Source organism: Gadus chalcogrammus, chromosome 7, assembly GCF_026213295.1.
Source record: "Gadus chalcogrammus isolate NIFS_2021 chromosome 7, NIFS_Gcha_1.0, whole genome shotgun sequence".
NCBI classification, from domain to species: Eukaryota; Metazoa; Chordata; class Actinopteri; order Gadiformes; family Gadidae; genus Gadus; species Gadus chalcogrammus.
This window is the reverse complement of record NC_079418.1, coordinates 22,192,571-22,219,687: the sequence shown is the minus strand read 5'-3', so window position 1 is coordinate 22,219,687 and position 27,117 is coordinate 22,192,571. Positions and strand designations below refer to the sequence as shown.

The following is a 27,117-nucleotide window of genomic DNA, read 5'->3' as shown; positions in this document are numbered from 1 at the left end:
CAGAATGGTATGAGAAGCAACAGACATACTGTATTCTGTTTGTGTCGAAAAGGAAAACCACAAAGCTCTGAGTGGGTTTGAAATCTCTTAACTTCAAGGACAAGAGTTTTCCCATTGAAAACCGCCATTCAAATCTTTAACTGATCTTCACCTCATTGGTAAAGATCAGTTCTTGTCACGTGCGTCATCTCTAAATCCTAGCTAATACACAGCGACATAAGGGGTGTTTGTTTTGTGCACATTGTCTGTCGATAAAGTCCAACACCAGAAATCCACACCAGAAAAACCAAACCAGACCGGACCATGGAGATTCTTTAAAAACATCACAACCTGGGTTTTTGTGATGAAACGCAGAGATGAAAGGGGAAGCCATGGGAAGGTGGATATAATCGAAGCTAGTTGTACAACAGTTAGAAGCCAAAAAGAGGTTTCAACTAGGGCTGAGGCCGAATATTCAAATATTCGGATATTCGTTCCTTAGGAATATATTCAAATCTTGATTCATTATTCAAATCCCAATGTGTTTTTGAATGCTTCACTTTTTTTAAAGAAAAGATTTACATAAAAAAGGTTTTGGGATGTCTATGGATATTTGGGAACTGAACGCAGAAGGCTAGGTTACATTTCTTCGGAACATCTCAGTGACAAAAAATATATGTAAGGGGCCTAGACGTCCAACAACAATTCACGTCAAAGCATCCATTGAGGTAAGGGTAGCCATCATTAGAATGGTTAAATATGTGATTATAATTAAATAGTTTTTTTGTTCGATTTTATCTAAAATTATTTGGATATTCCGGTATAAACTTTGAACAGTGTTCAAACCACCCATTTGAGTTGTATTGATTGGAAGTAGGCCAACACACAACTTATTTTATCATTGTTTTATGTTTGTTTGTAAGCACTTTGGGTCAACTCAGTTGTTTTTAAATGTGCTATAGAAATAAAGTTGACTTGACTTGACTTAGGAATGGTTTAGGCTGCATTGAAGCTCTGCTTTTATTAAAATAACACATAACGACTAGAGGTCTCTTCCTGATACGTGACACGTTGAAAGACACGCACTATGAATGGATTTTTTTCTTTCTATTTTCCCCACCGAATATTCGGATATTCGTTTGGAAACATAACGAATATTTAGGAGCTTGAAATGATGTATTCGGGCCAACCCTATACTGTCAGCAAGCCACTAAGCTCTCTGTCTCGGTTCAAAGGCTGTTTTTTTTTGCACTACGGGGCCCCCCATTTCATCTTATGTTCTGGGCTCCATTCCAATGCCATGACAGCCGCATGGAAACAAACTAAAATGACAAAATGGCTGAATGAGTATATTGTCCTGAGACATGTAATTAATGTAACACGTTTAATGGATTCAAATTCACCACTGAGAAACAAGCTATGCTGCTTTGCTGGGGGAGCTGGTTCATCAGGGCACATTTGTGTATGCAGCTCCTAGATTGATGCCGTTGACCAGCCAATATAATTTAATATGTGAGTGAATATGTGATGACACACATTGAACGGCAAACTGAAAGTCGTCTGATTCATCTAGTACTATTGTTTAGTGTATTGGTAAAGGAGTGAAGCCAGGAAAGACGGTTACGATGGTTTAATCACCCAGATTGTTATTGTCCATTAATAGACATAAAAGATACACAGTCATTGAAATAGGGAAAAGGATCCAACAAGATAGATTGAACAAAACTTTAGCAAGTAAACATTGAATTTGTGACCTGTGCTTTGATGAATGTTAAGTAGAGTTAAGGTTGCTTAATGGTCCCCAACTGTGAATAGATGCAATGTCCCATTCCATAAGTGTTACTAAGGCAGTGGATATGGAGAGGTTGGTAACTGCAATATTGAGACATATCTATGCAAACGGATTGCTCCATTGGCAACATTTTGTGAATTCTTGGGGAGCCACTGGCCGACTCTTGAGTAAGCAGCATTTATCTTACAAATCGTAACTCGGGCAAGGTTATAAAATGTTCATTAAAAGGTAATAAGGTAGTGTAGGTTTACGTCAGATCATTAAGAATAAGTGTAGTCTAATAGTTTGAGATGTTTATTCAATCATGTTTCAATTTTAAACAGTTAACATACAAGTGTCTTTGTCAATCGTGGTAAACCTTAGCATTATTTTCACTGAAGTTGTCCAGTAACACAGACTCAGACATGCTATTCTGTCATTCAATCCAAGTTAAATGTATACAATTAATCGACATGACTACAGATCTAATCTGTTGCTTAGTAGTTTAACAGCATACAGCCCTGTGTAGCTATTTAAAAAAAGGATTTGTTTGCCAATGAGATTTCACAGTTGTTGCCATTTTATCGCTTGACAAGCCACTTGGCCGAGTGGAAATGATTGACAGCTCAACATCGGCGAGCACTTCGGCATAAGAATAACAAAAGATGGTAACAATTATCTAAGTAACGTCTCATTTCTCTCAAACGCTATTTGGAACATATGTATTATCGGTTCATATTTCTGTCCATGCCATCAATCTATACAATTCCATTCCCTGGATTTTCCTGCTGGTGGTTGAAATAAACAAATATAAAAATAAATAAATGCCAATTAAAACATTAAGACACAATCTGCAAGGCAAGAGGATGTCAAATCTGCTCGACCATTTGGATGAATGTGTTTGCCGTTTCCCTGTGCACAGAGACTAACAAAGTAAAGTAAAGATTTCATGGGAATTTGCATCTGTCAAGATGCAAAGGCTTGAAAGCCTTCCATTAGACTTTTCTTGAGCTTGCTAAAACTGTTTGAACTGAGTGGCTTGTCTCAATTTGTTGCTTAAAAAGCAATTCAAGCGTTGAAAATTATCCTGTGGGTATTTGGTATCTCTGACCAGAATATTCATGAGTCAAGCATCTATTTTTACTCACACATTTATTTTATGTTTCATCACATAATAATCATCAACATATGGGCTGTGTGAATGTAATTTGCATAAGAAGATGGAAAATAAAAACCTCTACAATCTATTTTTTGTATGCAGGTTTCACACAGGTTTCACACACTTTTTCACACAAACGTTTTGCTTTTCTGTTTCACAATGTAAGATAAGATGGAAAGAAAACCTTAGAGACTCCCCAAGGAATGCTAAGGGTTACAGAGCAAAGTAACAATAAAAGTGAGCATCAAAAAATAAATTAATAACAAAAATGTTTGTAAAAAAACTGCTACGATACGTGCTAGTACTGCACAGCTTGACAGCTGCGTAAGTGTACAAACTGTAAAGAGATGTCTAAAAGTGAAAAAGAAAAAAACGATTAAAACCAAACAAGGAATTATGAGCGATTAGCAAAACGTAGGGGTTGATGAAGCCTTTAGCTAAAAGCCATGGAAGCTAGTTAAAGATACTAGCCCTGTGTTTACATGATCAACAGAGGGCGGGTACAGTATCCTATTGTTAAGTAGGAAAAGCAAACAAATGCAGAGAGCTGCAAATCCCTCCAAATAGCTCGGGAACGCAGGAGGTGAGAAATTGAAAGTGAAATCAGGGCCAGCTTCATCAGAGCACAAGTGCTTTCTAATGTGTTACACAAGCAAAGCTTATAGGGCTCACTCTCCAATTTAATTTATCCTAATGTGGAATATTTCCAATGGCTCATTACTCGCCCTGCCGCTGGAGGGGGGACTACCTCCTCTCTACGATCCTTCTCTGTAATGAGCCCTGAAGTTTATTAGAGCCTTGTGCACGGAGGGGCCCGGTCTCCTCGCTCCCTCTCCCGCATCCCACGGTAAAGTAGCAAGGCCCGGCGCACTAATCGCTAACGCCACATCGTCGCTCTCAATGAAACCAAACACAAAGGCACGGTGGGAGTATGTCTTTTCGCTTTATGACCGAATGGAACTCCTCCCCGCTCTCCGAACACAACGCCGACTCGGAATCTTTCGGAAGACACGCTTGAATGTTTGGGCCCCGCTGTGAACGTGACTAAACGGATCAACGATTTTAATGGATCGCTTCCTTTGTGATACCTTAAAGTATAAACGATGCATTTCTGAATGATATTATGATAAACGCTATACTTTTGTGCATTACGCTGGGGGTGGGGGGTAGTGCAGGTTGTACATGGGATAACATTTTTTGAAGAAGAACAGAAGAGTTAAATTATATAGACAATTGCCAATGTATTTTAAATATTGTTCAGTAAATGTAGTTAGATGTTTTTTTATTCGAAAAACCGTATGACTTTGTGCATTCCATCATAGCATCAAAGTTTTCCATTGATGGTTCGTTCTATTTCGTGACTTATTAAGTACACTGGGAGCACAAGCAGCATTGTAGACTTTTCCTTTCAAATGTGTCCCAGCGGCCATGGCCTTCTTGCAACAATAACAGTGTATAAAGGGGGTGCTCGCACTCTTTGCCCAGCTGCCGCATGTGTGAAACATAAGTGATATCAGAGAATCCAGGGTCGAGGAATGGAAAAGTAAATACCATACATTCAGATTATTGTACGAGGACACGACCGGTCACATTCTCAAGTCGTTCCCTTGTTGCGTAACCTTCCCCCATCCGAGTGCTGGCCGTTTGCAAAGACTGCAGAACCATATAACAAGTGTGCGCGGTAATGCGGCGCTGTCTCCGCATTGAGCCTTCACATAGCCACCGCCTGTTCTCTTGCGAGCCACATGTGAGGAAAAAAGAAGAAGCAAATGTCCATAATCCTGGGGATGGGAGTGGGTTGAGGAGAACAGGCTGACAAGGTCACTGGGCTGATTGATGTTGGCCTCCAGAGTTCCTCCCTGGGTGCGGGTTCAACACAAATCTCTATTTCAGAGGTGCTGGAGATGAGACGGGACCAGCGGGGACAGCAGGGACCCAAACCTCCTCCCCACGGACCGCCGAGGAGCCCGGCGTGCGGGGAAGGTAGGATGTTGTGGCGTATTCATTCATCCCTCACCCCGGGCCATCGGCCCGTGACTGGACTGGAGTGTGGGAGGCATGCTGATCCTCCACAAAGGGAAGGGAGGGGGGGGGGGGGGGGGTGCTCCAGAGGGGAGACTCGTGGGTTGGAGGGTGGTTGGGAAGGGGGGGGGATGGAGGAGGTAAGGGACACCGATGCAAATGTTGAGAGCATGGTGATGAACTATTTTAATAAGCGACCACACCGAGGGAGACCCTTTACGTCTACTTTTCACACAGTGCACTTAGCAGAGATCTGAATACATCATTTTGTTTCTCTATTCAATGGCATTGGTGAACCCCCCCCAACCCCCCCCCTCCCACTTTACACACATGTAGACACGGGCAGGCAAAACACACACACACAAGGACACACACACACATGCACACGCATTAACGGCATAGAAAAACATACTGACTCCGGGAGGATAACTACCATGAATGATACAGTTCCTGCATTGCTGTGGCTCTCATCTATTATTATCATCATCATCGCTACCTTCCTCATATCCTCTTCCTGCTCCCTCTTCTTCCCCCGTTACCCGCTTCGTCTCCCTCACGTTACATGATAGACAGCGAGCGTTTGCGGGCCCGAGCCTAACACATTCATCAATGCATCGGATTAATCACAGCCATTAGCGCGCATTCCACCAATAGCACCGACGTCAAGACAAGCTGTTTTCGATACGCACTCTCTATTTAAAGGCAATGCACTGACGAACGACGGAGCCAGCAGATGGACAATAAATCGAAACAAATCAATCGAAGGAATACCAGAGATTTCCAGACAGTTTTTTCTTGACTTCAGAACGGAAACAGCCGCACACGTCTGACAACAGGCACTGCACATTTACTGATGTCCCATTGGACTTACTGTGAGTGCAAAAAAACAACCAATTGAATCTACAGGCAAAAATGGGGTTAATGGAAACATGGCATTGCTCAATGCGAAAACGGTTTAAGAGATATATATTGAAACTTGTGTGCACTTCCTAACAATGGTCCATTTAAACATTTTACAATACGAATACATTACTCGGTAATTGCTGAATTATGTCCATCACTTGCCATAGCTTTCTTCCAATCCCCATGCTATTCTGTATTCAAACTGTGCCAGAAACTGTTTTTGACATCAACACAGATGCACAGAGAGTGGGGATAATGAGAAACGTAGTGTCTAGGTACCTCTCTGTTAGTCTACATAGAAATCATTCATCCATTCATATTTTCTGTCAATCAGGGAAAAATCAATTTACTTTAAGAAGCCAGTGATGCAATTTGCTGCTCAGACTTCCACCGCTGCCAATGTACACACAAAAAAAATCCCTTTCATATGAAGTGTACCTTCGTATAACATTCATATTGATTGGAGTAAAAAAATCTCTCTTTGCATCCTTACTACTTTTAATTAAGGCGCCTGATTAAGTTTAGCTCAGCGTCCATGATGTACACCTCCCATCCCTGGCACGAGAGGTATCGATTGTTTTTCAGAAAACTGAGCGTGAAATGAAATTGATTTCATCGTAAATGATAACAAAGGTCTATCTGCTGACAGCTGATTTAGTGGGCCTTTGCTCCGAAAGGGAGCCAGGATATTTCTCAGTGTCCCCAAATCAATATCTATCAGCAGCCCCAAATTAAACCCCCGCCCATTTTCAGCAACAGCTCTAATATATAGTGGATTTTAAGTGAAGTAAAAAAAATAAAAGGGCACATGCACGAGCCAATGATTTTCTTTTTTGAGCCGCAACTTTCTCCACTTCCAACAGTTAGTTTGGTTCAAAAGCGTGCCAATAGTCCCACAACTCCTGCAGTGTGTACCGACAAATAAATAGAAACTACCAACCCGTTGTCCCCAATGCCATGCGTGTGTTGTGTTCAATTGCAATTGAGTTGCAGCAGCAGAAGAAAATAACTCCACACGGTGTGGGTACTGTATTGTGATGTTATCTGTGTTGCCCCAATGTGTGCGTGTATCTAGTGTATTGTAGGGTTTGTATGTTTCCTATGTGCGAGTCGCAGTAGGGGAAGAGACTACACACCGTGTAGGAACGGTATTGTGATCTTATCTGTACAGGGTTGCCCAATGTGTGTGCGTTGTGCATCTAGTCTTTTGTAAGCCATGGATGTGTCCTATGTGTGAGTCGCAGTAGGGGAAGAGACTACACAACCTGTCGATACTGCAATGTGCTGTTATCTTTATAGCCTTGCCCGAGGTGTCTGTCGTGTATGCATGTGTTGTAACGTGCTCCTAACGTGCGTGTGCAATTTTTTGTATCCACTCTCTTAAAGTCTGTGTATAGCTTTTATTAAAGCAAAAAAAAGAAATAAATTCAGTTATTCATTGAATTAAATAATGAATCAAGAGAAAAGAGAAGTGCGCGCTCACCTTGAACGATGAGGTGAACCTTGGTGGACTTGGGCTTCTTGTTGGTGAGGATGGTGCACACGTAGGGGCCCTCGTCGTGGACGTCCACACTGAGGATCTTGATGCTATACTCGCTGACCGGCGTGTTCTCCATGAGCACCACGCGGGGGTCCAGGGTCCACTTCTCGCTGCCCGCAAACAGGATGGTGGTGCGGTTCAGCCAGGCCACCCGCGTCACCTTGCTGTCCACGCTGCATCTGTTTAGGGACACGGTGACGGTGAGGAGGAGATGCAGTATGCTAACGACACACAAAAGCGCACGCATAATCCGATTGTCGGCGGGACGACAAGACAAGGCAGTGAGGAGATACAGTATGCTCACACACACACAGACGCCGAGTGTGCACAAGCACACAGTGCCGCGGTGATCCGACCAGCTCTCGTGCATCACACACAGCCTTCGTTGATGTTGTTTTTTCCCCCGCTAAAGTTGTTGTTCCTGAACTTGAGATGATAATGGATGGCATACAGGCGCCCTCCTCCACACTCAGACGCCCACCCAGGACCAGAATTTTGTTTGACTCTGGCATAACAATAAATGTGCAATAAAAAAATGATGTCCGCACTCTGTGTTTGGTCGCCTGCGCCGGTTGCCCACTCATACAAGAATCAGCTTCATTAAAACTATATCCGTAATTGGTTTATCAGGGTTAATGGATTTAAATATTGCCGGTGTAAGTAAAGCCTACCATTGACTTCAAATTGATATGCTTAAATGTTCATTTCCATTGGGAAGCAGCAGCTTCAAATGGATGCTGCAGAGACGGTGCCCTTCCTGCCTCAGGGCCACGTACGATATCTAAACTAGGTGTTTTTTAGACAAATAATCCTGTTGTTAAACGGGCCTCGGAGGGAGCTCCCCCCTATAAAAACAACGGCAGCTTCATCAAGGTAGCATAAGCGTTACAATCTATTCTTTGATTTGAATGTAAAACATGCCAAGGAAAACCGTTTTTTGCATCATTAGGCAAAACAAATAGGCCCTGTGCGTCTGCGAAAAAATCCCCGTGGTTAAGAACTGTTGTCCGTGAGGCAGGCTGAGGTCAAACCAGCAACTGAGGGCTGTTTTTTGCAGCGTATCAGGATCACTTTCAGAACCCCTTAAAACCCAATACGCCTCACAACATATTGGCTGTTTTCGCTGCAAATCTAAGCCGGTCAGCGTCAGGACAATTTCGATTAAACTATAACCTCTCTAATACAAACAAGGTCACCAATCTAGAGGGACTCAAAAGGTGAGATTTAAGATACCGGTAGTCGAAAGACTGCCACAGGATTGGCGTTCAGCGTATAGGTTAAAGGACACACCTAAAGGACAAGACAGTGTATTGATACCACATCAAACAATAAATGCGTCAGTCCTTTTTCTTCTGGTCAAAATTATGGGATGTTTGTGTCTCTCTGAAAAGTGTACAGTAAAAACAGCAAGGGGTGAAGTATTTCAGGGCGGGGGGTTTAGGGGATTCTGTAGAAAGATGAATTTAGCAAGATAGATAGAATATCGTATAAAATAACATGAAATTCAACACCTTGCATTTTCGGAACATATTACTCTCTACACTGGCTACCAATAACTTTCAGATCAGACTTTAAGGTGCTATTGTTAACCTATAAAGCCTTGCATGGATTATCTCCATCGTACCTGAAGGACCTGATCATTCCTTATAGTCCTTCTCGGTCCCTCCGGTCTTCGGGAGCTGGCCTTCTTTCACTGCCGAAGGTTAAAAAGAAATCGGCTGGACAGAGAGCGTTTGCCTATCGAGCCCCTTTTTTATGGAATAGGCTGCCATCAGCGATCAGGGAAGCTGACTCTGTGGAGCTATTCAAAGGGAAGCTCAAAACGCACCTCTACAATCTTGCATTTGGAGTGTGAAAACAACTGATGCGAGGCGAAGACTACTCTGTTTGCTTGTGCTTTTCTTATTACATTATACATTCCCACTATGTACTTTTCCGTTCTAATTCACTATTCTGTCAGTTGTAGCGTGCTGCGGGTGCTGGACTGGATGCCTGGACTCTCCTCATGGATAACCGGCCAGAACCCCATCACCATTTTAATATGATGTGCATGTATTTACCTGTGTGTCAATTGTGGCACCCATTGCACTCCTGACCATCCCTGGAAGAAGGGATCCCCTACACTGCGTTTCTTCTCAAGATTTCTTCCTTGCTGATTCAAGGGAGTTTTTTCTTGCCCGTGTGGGGGCATGGGTAAAGGGGGGTGTCACAAATATTTGGCCTGTTAAGCCCTTTGAGACTGTAATGGTGATTAAGGGCTATACAAATAAAATTGAATTGAATTGAATTGCTGAAGATTAATATTTTTCACAAATTGAAGATTTAAAACAACAATTACAATTTATATTATAATACTGCTTCAAACAAGTGAATACGGGTATGAACTCAACAATTGAACTTTTCCAATGTTTTTCTGAAACTGATTGAAAGTCTCAGACGGCGGCATTTTCACAACTCACCCCCGAGCATTGCTCCTTTATATAAGAAAGATCACCATGTGTGATGCTTCCCTTCAGTAGGTAATTATTTTCTGCATTGTTCACAAGGGAACAGAGTTTGTTTGCGTCACTCAATTGACCGCCGTACATTTAGCCCGCTAGCCTTGCTCTTAAACGCCACTTTCACGTGATGTCTGCTCCGACAGGGTTTCCACTGCGAAAAGGCCCTGGCAGACAGGTACAGCACGCAATGATTCAATAAATCGGCATGTGTCAGGCGCCTTTCAAATAGGCTCCACTTTTGTGATACAGTATTTGGAAAAGAGGCAAATAATGGATGGTGGTGTCAACAGCGACCCAGATGTAAGCACTCACGGTGACAACAGACAGAACTCTCCCCAAAGAGACTTTATGGCAGCTTGATCATTGTTCAGTAACTAATAGGAAACGTGTATTCCACTTGGCGACGTGTTGCTGCGACACATTTCCAGCAGGGTAGGACTGTTGTTTACATGTTTTTGGTCGCGGGCACAACAGGGCATGCGTCTTTGGGTCTTTGTTATGAAATTATTTCATGATTGACACGACCGTTTTAACGCTTGAATTTAACATAGAGGAAGAAACAACAGAGAAGGATCGAAACCCAAAAAGATGTCATGAGACGCCTGTCATGAAATGTCATGAAAAAAGTGAATTTACGGCACATGGCCAGCCCTACTCACTCCTCGATCGCCCGGCGAATCTATTTCAATCAAATGGACAAATACAGGTAACAATTTAGAACAGATCTGAGCTCTCCCTTTCAGTACAATAAAGAGAGAGAGAAGGTTAAACCATCCCCGGCGTCCATCTATACCTACGGAAGGGGATTCAGCGGTGACTCGCAAACATTCATATTCAGGACATATTGTTTTCCCCTGCATCGCCGTGGGCCATTCCTCAATCCAATGGACTACATTGGATGAATATCATAAATCATCCTGCCATTTCCGTCTGCTCGACCAGGGTCAGAGCCCATCGCCAGATGAGAATCCACTTCCATCACAGCGTTTCATCAAAGTCGCACGGAATGGATCGGAAAACGCAAGAGAAACTGTTTTTGTTTTACTATATCATATACGTATATATATATATATAAATAGAACGATTTCCCAAATTCACAGTTTGGTACGATAAGGTACGGTTCTAAATGTTATCGATATAAATGCCGGAATTTCTCATTTGTATTTAGATTAAAAAACATATAACAGTACACAACATGGATAGTTTGGTTTCCAGCAGCATATGGAAACATAAACCAAACATGAGTGCCTGCTGAATAGCACAAACTATAAAATAGTAATTTATACGCTACTTCAACAAATGAATGCACAGATCAGCAGCATATGGAAAACTGAAGTCACACAGCAGTGCCTTACAACCAATAGGAACGCTGTTTTAAAGTTGAGTCTATCATCATGAAATCAAAGGGTGGCTGGGCTTATTATCTTCCAGTCTATTCTAATGAGCCGTTACAGTGAGGTTGCTCTACATCTCTGGACGTCCAACCGCGCCTGCAGCGCAATAGAAGACTTTTTCTGACAACTCCACGTCAATTTGTTTTTCTGATGTGAATGTTTCCGGGCAAAATGTGTGTGGGAAGTAATCGTGCAACAACAGGTCAAGCCCCTTAAACAAGTTAGTGAACCGAGTATTCTCTAGCACGGAGAAGGGTCTCATATCTGCCTATTCGTTCTGCTATCTCTGCGGTGATCTCTATGGCCCTAGCGGAATCAGCAATCAACATTTTGTTGCCTGGATGCTTCGGGGGGAGATACTGTTTCTGTTTGCTTTGCCGTTTAATTTGTTTGCCTAGTCCTGTCGATTTTTCTCATCAATGTGTTAACTTTGAGATGCGGTTGGACAGCGTGTGCGCCCCACTCCATTGTTTTTCTTATGGAGAAAGCGCCGCCACAATTTCAGGGAGGACACACGACCTCAAAGCGTTTGATTTTTTCCTGGAGGGTTCTTGCTCCAAAGATTTGCAGTGCAGTCCGAAAGCCGTGACTTTCTGAGCCGTGGTTGATTGTGTGTGTTAAACTTCCCGTTCTCGAGAACAGCGCATGACCTAGCAACTTGTAAGGGATCCGACCATGTCTCAAGCAACAGAACATCAGACCGTATAAGGATCACTTAACTTTGTGTGGATAATTCCCTCGCATTGATCCCTATATATATACAATAATGTTTTATGCATAATTATTTTATCAAATCAACTGTGTGCTAAACACAATAACTGGTTTGCAGTGTATTCTGATCTGCGCACCGTGGACCCTAAACGGTAAGGAACAATATGAATACACGTACCGCTTCACCAACAATATATGAACGAAATCGCACTGATATTGTCAATGTTTCATTGGCCTTCAGAATACGTAGCACATAGATTAATACACATTTATGTAGGGGACAAACTTGACTTTTACTGTACGCGGTACAACTGTCTCAATAAATATGAACATGAATTATGCTAATTGTCATAAAATAGTACATGAATATGGATAGCACAACACAAGGTCTGCACAAGGTTTCATGTAACGTTTAAACTTGCGTACAGTATTTTGCATTTGAAACATATTAAAACATTTGAAACATATTATCATATTGAGCGGTGACATTGGCTGTTCGTCTTCAACGTAACTTTCCTTTACCATGTGGTACTTTGTGAATGTTGAGTTATGTTCTCGATACTTATGCACTCACTCACAGGCACACATGCGAAAACACACACAAAAACACACAAACCCACCACTCCACGTACACAAACACATACACATACCCACCCAACCTACCCACTCAACCAACCGCCCACACAAAAATCGACCACACAAAATGAGTCCAGTTTGAACATTCAGCAAGCTTGACCGTTCTGCCTCAGCTAATCGTGCATAAATCACGCATAACCCCTCTACTTATCATCTATTGTGAAAATAGCATCCAGTTTAAATATTCTCCTGCATCTAACAATAGATTGCACCTGGACAGGATATTCCATAAACAAACGGCATTAACTAACATGACAATGAATTACCATGAATAATTCAGTACTTCTCATACGGTATTTTTACCAGCAAGACCCAGCTTGTGTGCCTGTGGGTGACTTGAACACTTGCCACGGCCTAGTCACATACATGCTGTGGACATACAGATCAGTACAGTGGTGGGCGTCAGCACGGCAAGTCCCGAGCATGCAGCTGAATCTTTAATGCATCACACGCCGTATTAGCATTTAAAACGGTGTGAAGGGAAGAGTTTGCCAAGTTATTAACAGGATACCATGTATATATTTTTCCCCTGTAAAAATGTGTAAATGTGTGAGTGTAAATAATTAACCACCTGTACCGCGTAGGTATAATATGTGACACATTTAAATTTACATAAATACTGCAGATAGTTGTCGTCGGTGTCTGAACACGTTTGAAGTCCAATAGGACATTAGAGGAACTGTGTACAGCTTTCTTGAGAAAAGTTTATTCTTAGTAAATGACACTAGCCTCTGCAAACTGGTAGTGTTTGAGCCATCCGCCAAATTCTACAAAATAGTTCAAACAGAAAAGTTGAACTGCCACTTAGCAAACTAGTGTTTGACTGACACAAGCACACACACACACACACGCACGCACGCACGCACGCAAGTGTCAAAAGGGTTGGTCTGAAGCAGCCTAATTACCCGGAGGTGTGGTTTGGGCGTAACGTCCAACAAACCAATGAGAGTGCCAGCTCCCATCCCCTTTAAGAGCCATGAGCGCATTTGAATCGGACGAGTTGATATTTTGACAGCGCGTCTGCAGTCTCCGATGAGACAGATGCACATGAATTTCAAACTGCAAATGGCTCAGTTTATTGCCAAATAATATGGCCTAATTCACACATGGAATAAGGGGTTTTCTTCCACAACTTCAGAAATACTGAGTCTTCAAATAAATTTCGCCAAAGAAAACGTATATGATATAACATATGATATGCGGTAACTGGTTCTATTTAATGATATACGCAATACATTATAAACATTGTTTCTTATCAGTATTGTATGCTATCCTAATATGCATGTGTCCCCGCGGTAATAGACATTGCCATTGATTGTATTATGCGTTACGTGTTTAGTTTGTGTGTGTTTAAACAGAGCACACACGCGCGCCCGCATTCATTCATTTTTTAACACTCACTCGCGGTAAAACAATGTTTTTCACGATCAAATACTCATCAATCCTAAAAGTTATGGGCATGTAGGCCTACCTACACGATGTCTGTGTCAAGAAAATATGTTTTTGCTGTACGGTGTTTGCAGATGCATTGATTTAAAAGTACAACTTATTACCGCTGCATCAGCTGTTCTTTCCCAAATAATTTACCAAGAATGTGCGGCTAGGTAGAAGCAAAGTGTATGCGCGAGGTGCACAAGCAATCCGTATGCATCGCATGCGCGTGTATGCATGCGCCCTTAAAATAGCATCTGAACAACGCGCCACTGACTTTAAACCAGGTATTTCGATGTCAGTAGCGCAATGGTATTCAGCAACGGCAAAATAGCGTTTGCGCCAGAACACGCCTCCTCCTTCCGCCGAACCGCCCCTTGGGGCGCATGATCAATCCCTAATTTACCGGCGAGTGGCGCTGGTGGGAAAAGAACGCTCTGCGCCAGTTGTAAACTAGCAACGACACATGCGCCAGTGACTAAGTCACTTGCGCCGGATGCAAGATAGGGCCCAAAGACTTACTATAGCTGTCAGTGTTAAAATTTGGTTTTAAAACTTACGTTTGCCATTAAAGCGAATGTCGCTAGCTTGAGACAATTAATGCCTGCTTAGGAAGCTAATGCCAAGTGAAACAACTTTCAAGTGCGTGATTACAGAACATAAGTACAAAACTATACCAGAAACAGTGTGTATGATGTTAAAGAATCCTGATAAGATTGTTGGAATACAAATTATGCACTGATCCGTTTAGCTGGCCATACGAGATAGTCAGAAAAAAGATTGGTTCACACGATGGTTCACATAAAGGGAAGAAAACATGTTTCCCATAACAATCTAAATGTAAACTTGCAGAAAGGTGCTTTGTGCAGTTTTATATAACCCCCCCCCCCATTTAGAAACTGCACACTTTATAGGATTATGTGTCATTCATCCAGAGAAATAAGACGCTGCGGCTTGACAGAAAGCTATCAACATTCCTTAAGAGCAATGAAAGGGTATTCTAGTTTCAATTTTCCTGTTGAATGGAAATATAGACAGTACATTTTTCCACAAAAATGTATACTTTCTAACATGCATGAGTGCCGAGGTGTTTTTCTTTCGTCTCAATCTCTAACAGAATGTTTATATACAGAATAAAAATGAAATCATAAAACCACATAGGAGGAACTTTTAATATGAATGCTGAGAATTTTTAAAAAAATGTATTGGGTCAAACATATATATTGTACATAGATACAAGGTATGTTGATTTCTTTATGGCCACGGTGAGCTTTCAAGTGTAAGATCCCTAATGCTTTGATCCTGTATTCGCGCCCAGCTGTATTACGCCATGAAACGCTTTTCTGAATGTTTTCCTGACAAGGATTTTTTATGTGCCATTATTATTAGGATAAGATGACCATGACTTTAACAGGACAGAAGTCATTTTCTCCTTGCAAACAGAGCAACAGTGAAGCCATCAAAGAGAAAACCCAATAAAAGTATTAACAACATTTCCTTGGTGATTTTCGCTCAACATCTAATCAGAATCTAAACTCCAATGCTAATGTGTTCAACAGTACAATGCCGTTCCTCAGTTTTGTGGTAATGAATATCCCTGAAGCAAACTCAAACGCGCTTGTTACTTAGAGGTAATGCTTCGGAGAATCTGCTCTTTCAGGAATGTTTTGAACTATTCTTACTATGGCTATGACGTTGTTCATTTTTTAACCATTTAGTTATGGCACAATAACTATGGTCTTGAGTGTCGCTTTATATTTACCCTGAACTCAACTGTGAAAATGTGTTTCCTATAATATGCTTTATAATTTAGACTTCAAACAAGCATCATATTTCAGTATTGTATTATTTACATATTTGAAGCACAAATATCGAGAACATAAACGACAAGCAAATGTGCTTGTAGCCACTCTGTTAATGACGGATAACAATGTGCACAAGAGGAAGCATTTCATTTGGAGAGTTTTATCATGTTAGGAAGGCACAGCATAAATATGCATTTTTGCTAAATGTTGCACAAAGTACTCCATTCGTCTGTCTGGCACTAAGAAATACATGCCAATCAAAGTGAGTGAGGAAAAACAAAGGTGCAAAAAGATCAAACACAGCTGCTACATTTTCTACAGCATACACTGAGTTCACAATGTGCTATATCTCTATCTCTTGTTTACCAATACGGTACCCACAGGTCTTGAATCCATCTATCACGACTCAATTAGACCACATTCCTAACCTACTTATCACACATATCGAGGCATAACACCACATGTTTTTTCGTTGTATAGACAAGATAAACATGCATGTGAATGTGTTGTGTATGTTTTTCCCACTGTAATACTATCACCTTGTGTGTTGTTAGCATACCAAACGTATCTCCGAAGGTATATACACCTTGCAAGGTATGCTTGAGGAATCTCTACCCCCCCCCACCCAACCCCCCCTGCTTTTTTTACACTGAACCTGTTACCCGTTTTTCCGTCATAACAAAGAGTAAACAACTAACCCCACTTTTATTGTATCTTAAGCTCAACCCCAGCAGGAACGGGGGAGAGTGCCGTTTGCAATGCCTGCCTCTACAGTGTAGCACAGACACACAACTGCTCTAAAAGATGCACTGAAATCGAGGGGAGGACCACATGCCCTTAGGGGGTCATCTGGGTTTATGTAAATCCGCAGAATTTTATCTTTGAAATCCAGAGCGTAATATTTAGCCGATTTTTTTCTGTTTGTATAGCTAGGCTTTTTTTTGTGTTGCTTTGAATAAATACCAACACAGAGACAGATCCAAACACCAGTCAGCCAGCGCACGCACACGCAATAGACATGTGATGTGTCCTCTCCTTCAAGGCCTTTACGAAATAGGCAACTCCATCCCAAGAATGACAGCCTTGCGTCACGAGAAAAAGCAGAACCGATGAATTGTGCTTGGGTACACACGGTCGTAGCTGCGACTGCTGAACCGAACGGACGGCCTTGGCTCCATTCTTCATGGGGAGCCTGCAGTGGGCTAATAAACTATTCATTGTGGTGGTGCCGAAGATGAGAGGCCAGGGCAAAGATACAGCGCTGCACACCGCAGGGTGTTGTCACAGACAATATTCTAACGAGACTACGGCCGACGTGAGAGCCCACCAGAGGCAACAGCTAACAAGCCACGGTTCTGCCGCTGCAGCTTACGCTCAAGGGAGGGGGAAAGGGAGGGGAAAGTAAGGTGAGGCGGGGGGGAGCTAAACAGGGGAAGTTAAGGCAACCATCATTCAACGTCAAAACCCTCGCCCACACAGAGCGATCGGAAGGAGCGTGTGACGTCCATTGTTGCCATGGTATCATCATGGAATTGACCTTGAAGCTATACGCTGTATGGATGTCGTAGGAAAGGATTTTTATTAAAAATGTTTTACTGGTGAGATGTGACTATAACACATACAAATATAAAATTAGTCATTTGTGATGTCGGTCGTCAAAGTGATTGAAACCATGGGGTATTGGAAACCATGGGGTAGGAAGTGCATTGTACGATATCCATTGCCTACAAAGAGCAAGCCTCCTTCCTTTAGTCAACTAGTCATAAATCATTTTTGTATTATCCTCATAAGTGGTGATACATTTTTATCATTGACATATTTAATTTTAACATTCAATAGTCTTACAAAACTTTGGTGATAGTTTTCGCCAAATTACGCACAGTCTGGTCTAACATGTATTTTATAGCGTCTTTGTGCGTTACACCTGCACCAGAGCCATTTTTCACCCGCTTTTTACTGTTTACTGTACAGCTAGCAGGAGACAATATTGTGTATAAATATTGACGATGGCTCTAAAGAGTGCCGCTGCCCCGACGGCTTGGGAGCCCGGTCTTCTCTCCAACAATACACACGGGACTCATAGCGGGGGGGGGTTGGCGTCTTCCGTTTCCCGAGTCAGATCACTGTAATTCGGAGCGTGAATATCTGTTTGATTATTCAATATCTTTCACACTACATTAAGCTGCTAATGAGATGAGATTCTTGGAGAACACCACCGCCGTAGAGCCATGTTGCCTGCTATACATTTCACTCTGAGCATTATGGCGCCGTGTTCCTTGCACGCCGTCATCATTGTACAATTTGTCAAACACCAGGGGACTCCGTCTTGCCAGGACAGTCAGTCAGCATTGGCGGACTAACCTTTTTAAGCTTCAACTACAATTAACCTTTTGGAGACTGCAACAATGAAAGCATGTGCTTATCATTACTAAACATAAGATTACTAAACTTACACAAACCTTTGTTGGGCTAAGAGCCCCGCAATGAATCGCCTAGTCGATTACGAGGGGTCAGGTCCCCTGCATTGGTTGGATGAATGAAGATGTGTGCTATTAAAGCATTGTTTTTCATCACGTGGAACACAGATTTCACGCAATTACTCGGCTTTCGCTTCGAAGTTAAAGGATCGTGACAGACCCTTCATAATCACATCACAAAAAACAAGCCTGCGCAATACTCTACTGACAAATAGTACGCTAATATAAACCATATCTATACATATATTAGCGTCATAAATAAACAACAGCGACGTTACTGCTGCTTATCCCCGAGAGACATGAGAGAAACATTCTCCTTCCGTGCTAATTCAGTAATCAAGCCACTTTACAAAAACAACTCAACAACAACAAATTAAGGCCAACTGCTCTGCAGAAAAATGCAATCTGTTTTGTGCGTAATGTACATCTAACAAAGGCTTTTGAGAATAATACATTTAAAAACTCCTCGCAGAAGTTTTCCTGCGACCTGCGCCGGCGACTTAAAGGCGGACAAGATGGCAGTGTCAGCAACATGCACTGCTGCCTTAATGACTTAGTGAGGGGTGGCTTTTGAGCGTCGCAATTGATTCTGTTTGTTTCAACGCCCAGGCTTAATATGCTGAATGTCAAGACGCAAAAGCATCTAACGATGCCACATTGCCTGATTAAAGTTCTCAATAAAACAGACATGCTCAGGTAGTTACTATGTACCAGGAAAACGCTTGGTGGGAAAATAACTTATTACTTTACTTTAAATTTGATTAATTCATTGATTCAATTCTTATCATGATTAAAATAGGGATTGGTTGTGAGAAATATTCGCAGCAAGCTAACAGCTTTCTACCTGTCAGTACAAAGCCTAGCACACATCACACACACACACACACACACACACACACACACACACACACACACACACACACACACACACACACACACACACACACACACACACACACACACACACACACACACACACACACACACACAGTCCCTGGGTGAATGTCTTTTTGCAGGTGTGTTCATTAGTTTTGGCTATAAATTTGATTTACTTTTCCATAGGATGGGGCAGATGTAGCGGTTGACTTGACTTATCGTTTTTGTCACTTTTGGCTAGGGAGAATTTCATATCATTTCACACATATTTCCTCTCGAGCCGCAGAGCTCCGGGAGTTCCTCCTTGCCGGACGGCGTTGAGCTAACACGTGTGACGGAGACAGAATAACATACCGTCGTCTGAAATGGGACCCCTCATAACACACAGGGATTGTCAATTTGGCTGGACCGCAGACAACCAGATTTATCCCTAGATACAGCTGTCCATCATCCGTCCCATCAGTTTGGACTTATCCTTCATCCATCTGCATTACTACAGACCGTGTCTGATAACCTGCCGGAGGGCCTGGTGCTTCCGTTTCCACGACGACGGGATAAAATTGACAGCAGGTGTGGGACGTTGCGCAGGTCAAGATTTATTAACCAGAATATCTATAATAACAGCGTGCGGTTTGACATGTGTGACATTTGGCATTCGTTAAAAAAAAAATCCAATACGACGGCATTTCACGGCTGTATGCGATTAAGAGGGCCTCCATATCTACACCGATCTACAAAACCGTCTGTCGTTATAAGCGCTTGTTAATTTTTTTTTCACATTTATTAAAATTTCTGCAGCTGCTGATCTTGGGTCGTTCTTACTATCCGCTGCTGTCATTTGAGGCTAGAGCATTTGATCGACATCAGCAAATCAGTAAGGATATGAGCACGAGAGATGATCCAATGATAGGGGAGGTACTAAAAGGGCAGCTAGCACTATCACGGTAACTGTGAAGGCCCCGGTCTGTGAACGACTAAAATCTGATTGCAGACATTCAGAGTAGATCCAGGTGAAAAATCCCTGCTGCTTCTGTCAACCGATAGCCAGGATATAAAACGAGTATATGATATTGCTAGTACAGATGCCACTGAACTAGCAACACGTGATCGTAATCAGCATGGCCGATGATCCTGCAGGAGCCAATCACGTGACTCCAAAAACCCAATATGCACAAGAACAGTTTGAGACAAGACGTGGCTGTCATTATGTCAGGAATGAAACAACTTAATTTGTTGTCCTGCTAATTAACAGAATTCTTCTTTAAATGCCCTGACTCTCAATAAAGGTAGGCACCACTCAAAGCATAGATAAAGCCTGATGCATTGATCTGGTTTTAGTATGCAATACAAGCCTGCATCTTTAGGTTTGCACTTAAATAGTAGACCTACACTATGTCATTATTCTCCCCAGGTTACGTGTGAACCGAATGAATTAATGTGAAGGACAAGGCGAACTAGACTGAGTCCATTCCGCTTTGTGTGCAACTAACTATTTTACTCCCACTGCTTCAATAGTAGATGAGCAGATGCCAAATACTGTCTGATGTTTTGGTGAGTGAAGCTTGGACAGAGCTTCTTTTTATTGGCGGGGCCTCATGAAGGAGTCGTGTTACGTAAATACTTATGGCATAGACCTATATAATCAATGTCGAGGGGTATACGCTTCCTTTTGCATACTGGGTATTGATGTTTGGTTTAATATTCCGACATGTTGCTTTGCCTCAATTGATTCATGGAAATGGGTTGTCACACAGAGATAAAGGAAATCATTGTTATGGAATCGGATGGGGCTGGACCAGTATCACATTAAAATAGCTGGATCGGTATCGGCCTAACATAAATCTGATTGGGTAATCCCTGAATGCTATTCTATTACCCCAAATGCCTGTTAGCATGATACAGTACTTTTGTATGGGGTGGTATGCATGAAATAGAATAGAATATTGGGGGGGGGGGGGGGGGGGGGGGGGGGGGGGGATATGCCAGACGATTAATTCTACTCTGTGGCGGAAGAGGAGTCCTAGTAGACTCATGGAACACATTGGAAACAGACGTTCTAGATTTGTTTCACACTTCTTAAACTGAGGTCTGCTTATTTCGGGACTGTTGACCGTAAATCCTAGGTGTTTGCAGAGACGATTTAAAGGTGTTTATAATGGGATATCACCCACCCCTTATTAGTGTATAATCAGTATAATCAAATTGTCACACCTGCATTAAAATAAATGGCTCCAATACTGACCAGCGCTATCGCAAGAGAAATCAAACAATAAAAAAAAATTAAAATCATACACCACTCTATAGACGGGTTTAATGAGAAGCAACACCTAACCTGAAGTAAAATACCGATCCAAGGGTGATTAACAAAGCCAAACAGGCCTCAAAGGTATGTGGCAGGAGTAATTAACAGCCCTCCTTGATGTAGCTTGGATGAGCTTCTGTCTTTGTCAGCCCTTATGACCCAGATGGGTTCTGTACCGTGTCAGGTCTGTTCATTTTCAGCTTTACACAACAAATTAGGCTAAGAAGATACGTAAAAAGGAAATGTGTCATAGTACTTGCCTGTTCTCGAAGTGAGCTAACACAATTACCTCTGCGTTCGAAGAACGCAACCAACAGAAGAAAAGCAAATATCTCAGATTGTGTTATATCTGACAACTCAGTAATTCCACACTACACTTCGAGAGTTTAGTTTGATAGTTTGATAATTCCTAAAACAATAAGAAATGGTTTTCCCTTTGGGGGGGAAAAATTATAGTACTTGACAGAAACAGTCTTTATAAAGTTAGCTAAATAAGCAACACAATTGTTATAATGGTGCGGACATAATGCCTATGGGAATACAGATTGAAATGGCAGACACTGCAGCATACACAAAGACACACACACTGTTTATAACTTATCAAAAGAATGACCACCAGCAATTCCACGTGGGCTCCTGCAAGTATGTTCCTTACCCAAATCAAACTGACACTTCCTAACACCTCAAAACACAACCTCCCTTCTAGAAACTAAATCATTTTATGAGCACCACTAATTGCCAGAAACTCCTAGAACAATCAACATTAGTTTCACTCACCAACACACACACACACACACACACACACACACACACACACACACACACACACACACACACACACACACACACCACACACACACCACACACACACACACACACACACACACACACACAAAATGTGACATAACTAAAATAAATGCCAATTATATTTGTGTGCGGAGAATGTATGACTGCAATGTGTTATGCACTGGAGGCTTTTAGGACAAACATGTCCAATTAAGCTTTTTTTCAGTTCAACATAAAGCTTTCTTCACGTGGCCAGCCAGGTATGGGTGTGTAGCTAACTGAAAATGTCACATGTAGCAGTAATGATTGCGTTTCATGACTAGAAATCGGGCTCTAGAAACTATTTGTTTTGATAAAATCATTTTTTGGAGCTCGCTGTAGTCCAAAGAAGAAATAACAGTTCATTACCTTTCTTGCGCTAACTGTGTGCTATTCGAATTGTCGTGGCTTTTTCCATTCTCTCAGTCCCCAATGTAAAGCTCTGAACAGCAATGATCATCATTAAATGTCTAGAATGTTCTAAGGGCCACTGGGTTTGCCTATCTGGGCAGTGAACACACAGTTTAGACCTTGAAGCTCGAGGCCGGCTACATGAGGCGACGGGGAAAGGCCGAAGGGAGGGCGAATCTTAATTGGACCTGGCCCCAGAATTCTCGTCAGGTAAAATGTTTTGTTTTTTTTCATTGAGCTTTGTTCCAGTTACATGTGGCTTGTCACGGCCATATTGAAATGAGTCTTGGTGGATCTTAATCAGGTCTGTATAGCCAGTTGGATCTTATCAAAGGCCCCATACAGGTGATAGGGTGAGCCTTCTATCTTTACCCTAATCATCTGCCTGAGTCTCAATTCATCAGTTAGCCATGATCTAAACATTAACTATTCATGAACTTGTATTTTTTTTTCATTAGGAGACTCTTATCTTATATCGATAAAAAAAAGTAATTAAAAAGGGGGGGGGGGGGGGTCAGGCAAGTATGTCGACAGGTCGGCTGCAGAAATTGGGGATCAAACCCAGAATCTTTTGTGTCAGAGTCCATCGCCCATGCCACTAAACTTCCCTCCTTCTTTGTATGAAATAACGACAGCAAAAATAAGCACCATTATTATTATTGTAAGGAACGTGATCCATGGAATTTACACTGCAGTAGTGATCATGGAGGTGGGTCATATTCCAGGTTAAAACATTCCCCAGTCAAAGCCTTGAAGTTTCTTTATCTTTCTTTTCCTACACACACACATTCAAATTCAGTAGTCGCCCACTCATATGGGAAGACAGTGCTCTAGTCCCAGGGAAGTAGCTATCTAACATTGTCTTGGAGGAGGGCAGCATGCTGAAAACCAGCCTTTCCTGCTGTCATGTTCCCGGTGCACACCCCGGGTTGTAGGAACCGATACACTGTTGTCTTTGCTTTTTTGTTTTCGGTTGTTCTTCATCTAGAAGGGTTACTTTGTTCATCATTTTAAGTAGGACCTCAATATGATTTATTTGTAATCCAACTTTCAGTTTATTACCCACATTACTTTTGTTGTTCTGTATCCTGCTGTCATAGCCACATAATGAAAACCATTACTAGTATGTAGTAAAAACCTTGCTTTTGGCCATTGATGTGCATTGTGTTAGAATTGAAGAAGTGTATGAACTATCAGGGATACAATGAAAAATTATGAGACCAATTACTCTCAAAACCATTTTCCTTTTTGGATCAGGTTCGCTTTGCATCATTTTACACAACCGTTATGGTTCATAAAGTATAGGCTCACTGTAAGAGCCCATGCTACGAAAAAGACCCTTCTAGATTCAGCCCTATTATTCTCGGAACTTCTTCTAAGTATGTGTTATTTTCCAGCTGGATATTTCTGTCGGACTAAAAGAGTAAGCGCCGTGGTTCTTTTATGGTGTTGTCATCGCCCTACAGCTCAGAGCCGGAGTCTCTTTCAGCCGTGATGTTCCCGCCTTAATTACTCCTTGAAGTTATATTAAGCACTTTAGTCTCCCACAGCAGGATTGCATCACTCGCAGGAGGGGAACAGAACAGGCATTGTTCCAACTGCCGATGTGTGTTTATGCATATTTGGATGTCTTTTACCCCCTCGCGATTGGGTCCAGGACTGTGCCAGTCGCCTGGGTTAAAAGAAACGATGCATTAAACCTATTATTTTGATGTGTTAAACGCAGCATAAAAGTATCCATGCGTATTGCCGGTGTGAACATTTAGTTGATCAAAACATTTTATTATGTAATATCTGACATATTTCTGTAATGGAATGCAAATGCCTACATTATATTTTATTGAAATGGCACCCTTACTGGACTACAAACTGTGTAACGTATCAGTACTCACTGCTCCTTAGAGTATACAAAACAGGATTTAAAGTCTGGGAAAGCTTCATTAGGTTTTCTAGCTCCAAAATCGCTTCAAAATAACAGCCAAATCTTCTCATTAGTACTGTACTTAATCTACCCAGAAAACAGCACCGCCTGTGATTCATTGTTGTCCGAAGAACAGACTAAATCAATTCACAGAGCCATGCCAAAGGTTGGTGCTTCACGGTTCCAACTGGACAAATTGTGTTCACAGGAGAGATAATAGTTTGGCAGATGGTCAGTTTGAAGGGGTTTTAAACCAGAACAGACAATAATACTTCAGCAAGTATGCTTTTCCTACTGTAAAAATATCTATTTTTGTAAATGCAATTTTTGAGCTTACAATCAATACCTTATGTTAATTGTTTTCTTTACACACAGATGTGCATATATATGTCTTATACAAACTATTCAATGACTTGCAGATGATGCGGAAGAGAGACATATTCTATGACTCAGTATGTGCTTTTTCAGTATTGATTCGGGATTGTTGGTTTAAAGTGAAATATTCACCAAGCGCCACATAGCTGATGGGCCTCAGTGGACACAGGCATCCATTAAACCACTGATGTAAGAAAACACATCCCTCACTTCTCACTTCACACAGACATCACACCATCAAAGCATCACAGCTGCACAGCTGAACGCCCAAAAAAATAAAAAGGTACAGCAAAGTGTTCCACGCTCACAGTCTTGCGTTAGGGGTGTATTTCACATAGCCTGGAGTCTAACAAGCCAAACTCATTCTCCCCCTTAATTAAAAACCAGACGGTAACATATAATAGAACGTCTATCTTGTGTATCTAGCAGGTGACAAAAATTCAAGACGCTTCGAGATATTCAAGTCTGTACGCCATTCAAATTCTTCCTATTCCCCGTAATAGCTTATCATTGTGCAATAATGTCCGATGAAAAAGTGCAGCTGACACACAGCAACACGCCCACCCATGCAGATGTCTGTTATTTATCATTGTACTGTGCTCCTTTGTAGAGGCCAGATCGCTCAATTGTTGTGTTATGATTGCTATTCCTTGATGTGAGTGAAAAAAAAATACTTTAGCTCGACCAGAAACAGGCACTTTTGGACATTTGCTTGGTAAACAATATCAACCAGTGTTTAAAAGTAATGAGCAGAAAACCACGCAAGCCATTTCTGCTCGTGCAGATGCCCATTCAGTCCTCTCTTCTGGGCCTACGGGACTGGTTTTATTTCCTTCTTGTGGGCACACTTAAGGATTGGATTATGGGCTGCCCTTGAGTGAGGTCGCTGTCGAATTGTGAGCTACAATCTGTCGAGCATCCCGCCTGAGACTCGTAGCAGCTTGTCTTTATTTTTTTTGTTGCATTGGTAAAACTCAGGCGAAAAACAAGATATTTGTTTGTTAGCATACCACATTCGTAACACACTGTTGGTGAAATGAAATCTACTATATGGAGTGCTAGCTAAGTAAACTGTCCCGGCAAGCAAATCCACCAGACAGACAGAGTAAGGGGACGGAAGAAATGCGACTGCAGCGGCTGGAGAAGGCGATGACCCAGAAGACGAGAGGGGCCGCTACTCTTCCTAGTACGGGCCCTCATTTCACCGCTGCCAGTCAGCCTCCTGCCACCTGCCTGAGAACTGATCCTCTGGCCAATCCAACATGCACTCAACCGTGCAGCATGAGTTAATACCAGGGTTTTTGTGAGGGGGGAGGCCACATCTGTTTTGCAGTTACAGGTAGAAGTGAGACATGGTTCTTGAAGGCTCCTTATGTGGGCCTGAAAATGATGTGCTTGCCGTCATCGAGCCACCACCATGTTTTCTCTTCTATTTATGCTGTCATGTGTCAGAGGTGAGGAACAGGGACCTGGACAGCTTTCTAGGAGCTTTCCCAGGTAAGATTGATGATGGTGGGCTGCCTTGAGTCAGGCCTGAGACCAGCTCTCCTTGTGTCTTATAGTATAGGCACCAGGCATCAGTTTCCCCACTTTCAATCAAGAATGCAATGGCAGATTAAAGGACAAAGGTGATATCCGTCTGGTCTGGACTAGTTTTGGGCCCCAACTTATTCAATCGGGTATATTTCTTAGCACACCACACAGCAGCAAACCTGTGTTGCCGTCCTGGTTAAATAAATAAAGCAAAGGCTAACTTTTTTCGCTTTAATTACATTTACCATGGGTAAAGGGCCTGAGAATATCACTTTCTAAGCAATCTGTGGTAGAAATTATAAGCAATTTCATTAACTGGCTTCCAAAGCTTCAAAATGTCAGTACAGGCCTCAACAATTTAAATGGTGAGCCAAGCCAAAGAAATGGCTTTTCTGTTGTGAAAAGCCATTCTGGTGGCTGCTTCCCTTGATGAAGGAAATGTTCAGTGTTGTTTCTCTTTGCTTATAATCACCAGGAACATGACTGTTTGACCACTGATAACAGTTATAACCATTTGGAAGGGAAGGCTGACCATTATCAACCAA

General features: G+C 42.0%; 1 protein-coding gene across 1 annotated transcript in view; it reads right to left on the bottom strand.

Moving 5' to 3' along the window:
* LOC130386056 (opioid-binding protein/cell adhesion molecule-like) overlaps window positions 1-27,117 on the bottom strand; it is a 51,785-nt gene that overhangs the window by 8,849 nt on the left and 15,819 nt on the right. Inside the window, exon 2 of the mRNA XM_056594839.1 lies at window positions 7,318-7,553. Coding sequence (XP_056450814.1) covers window positions 7,318-7,553 — 236 coding nt within the window. The remainder of the gene's footprint in view (window positions 1-7,317; window positions 7,554-27,117) is intronic.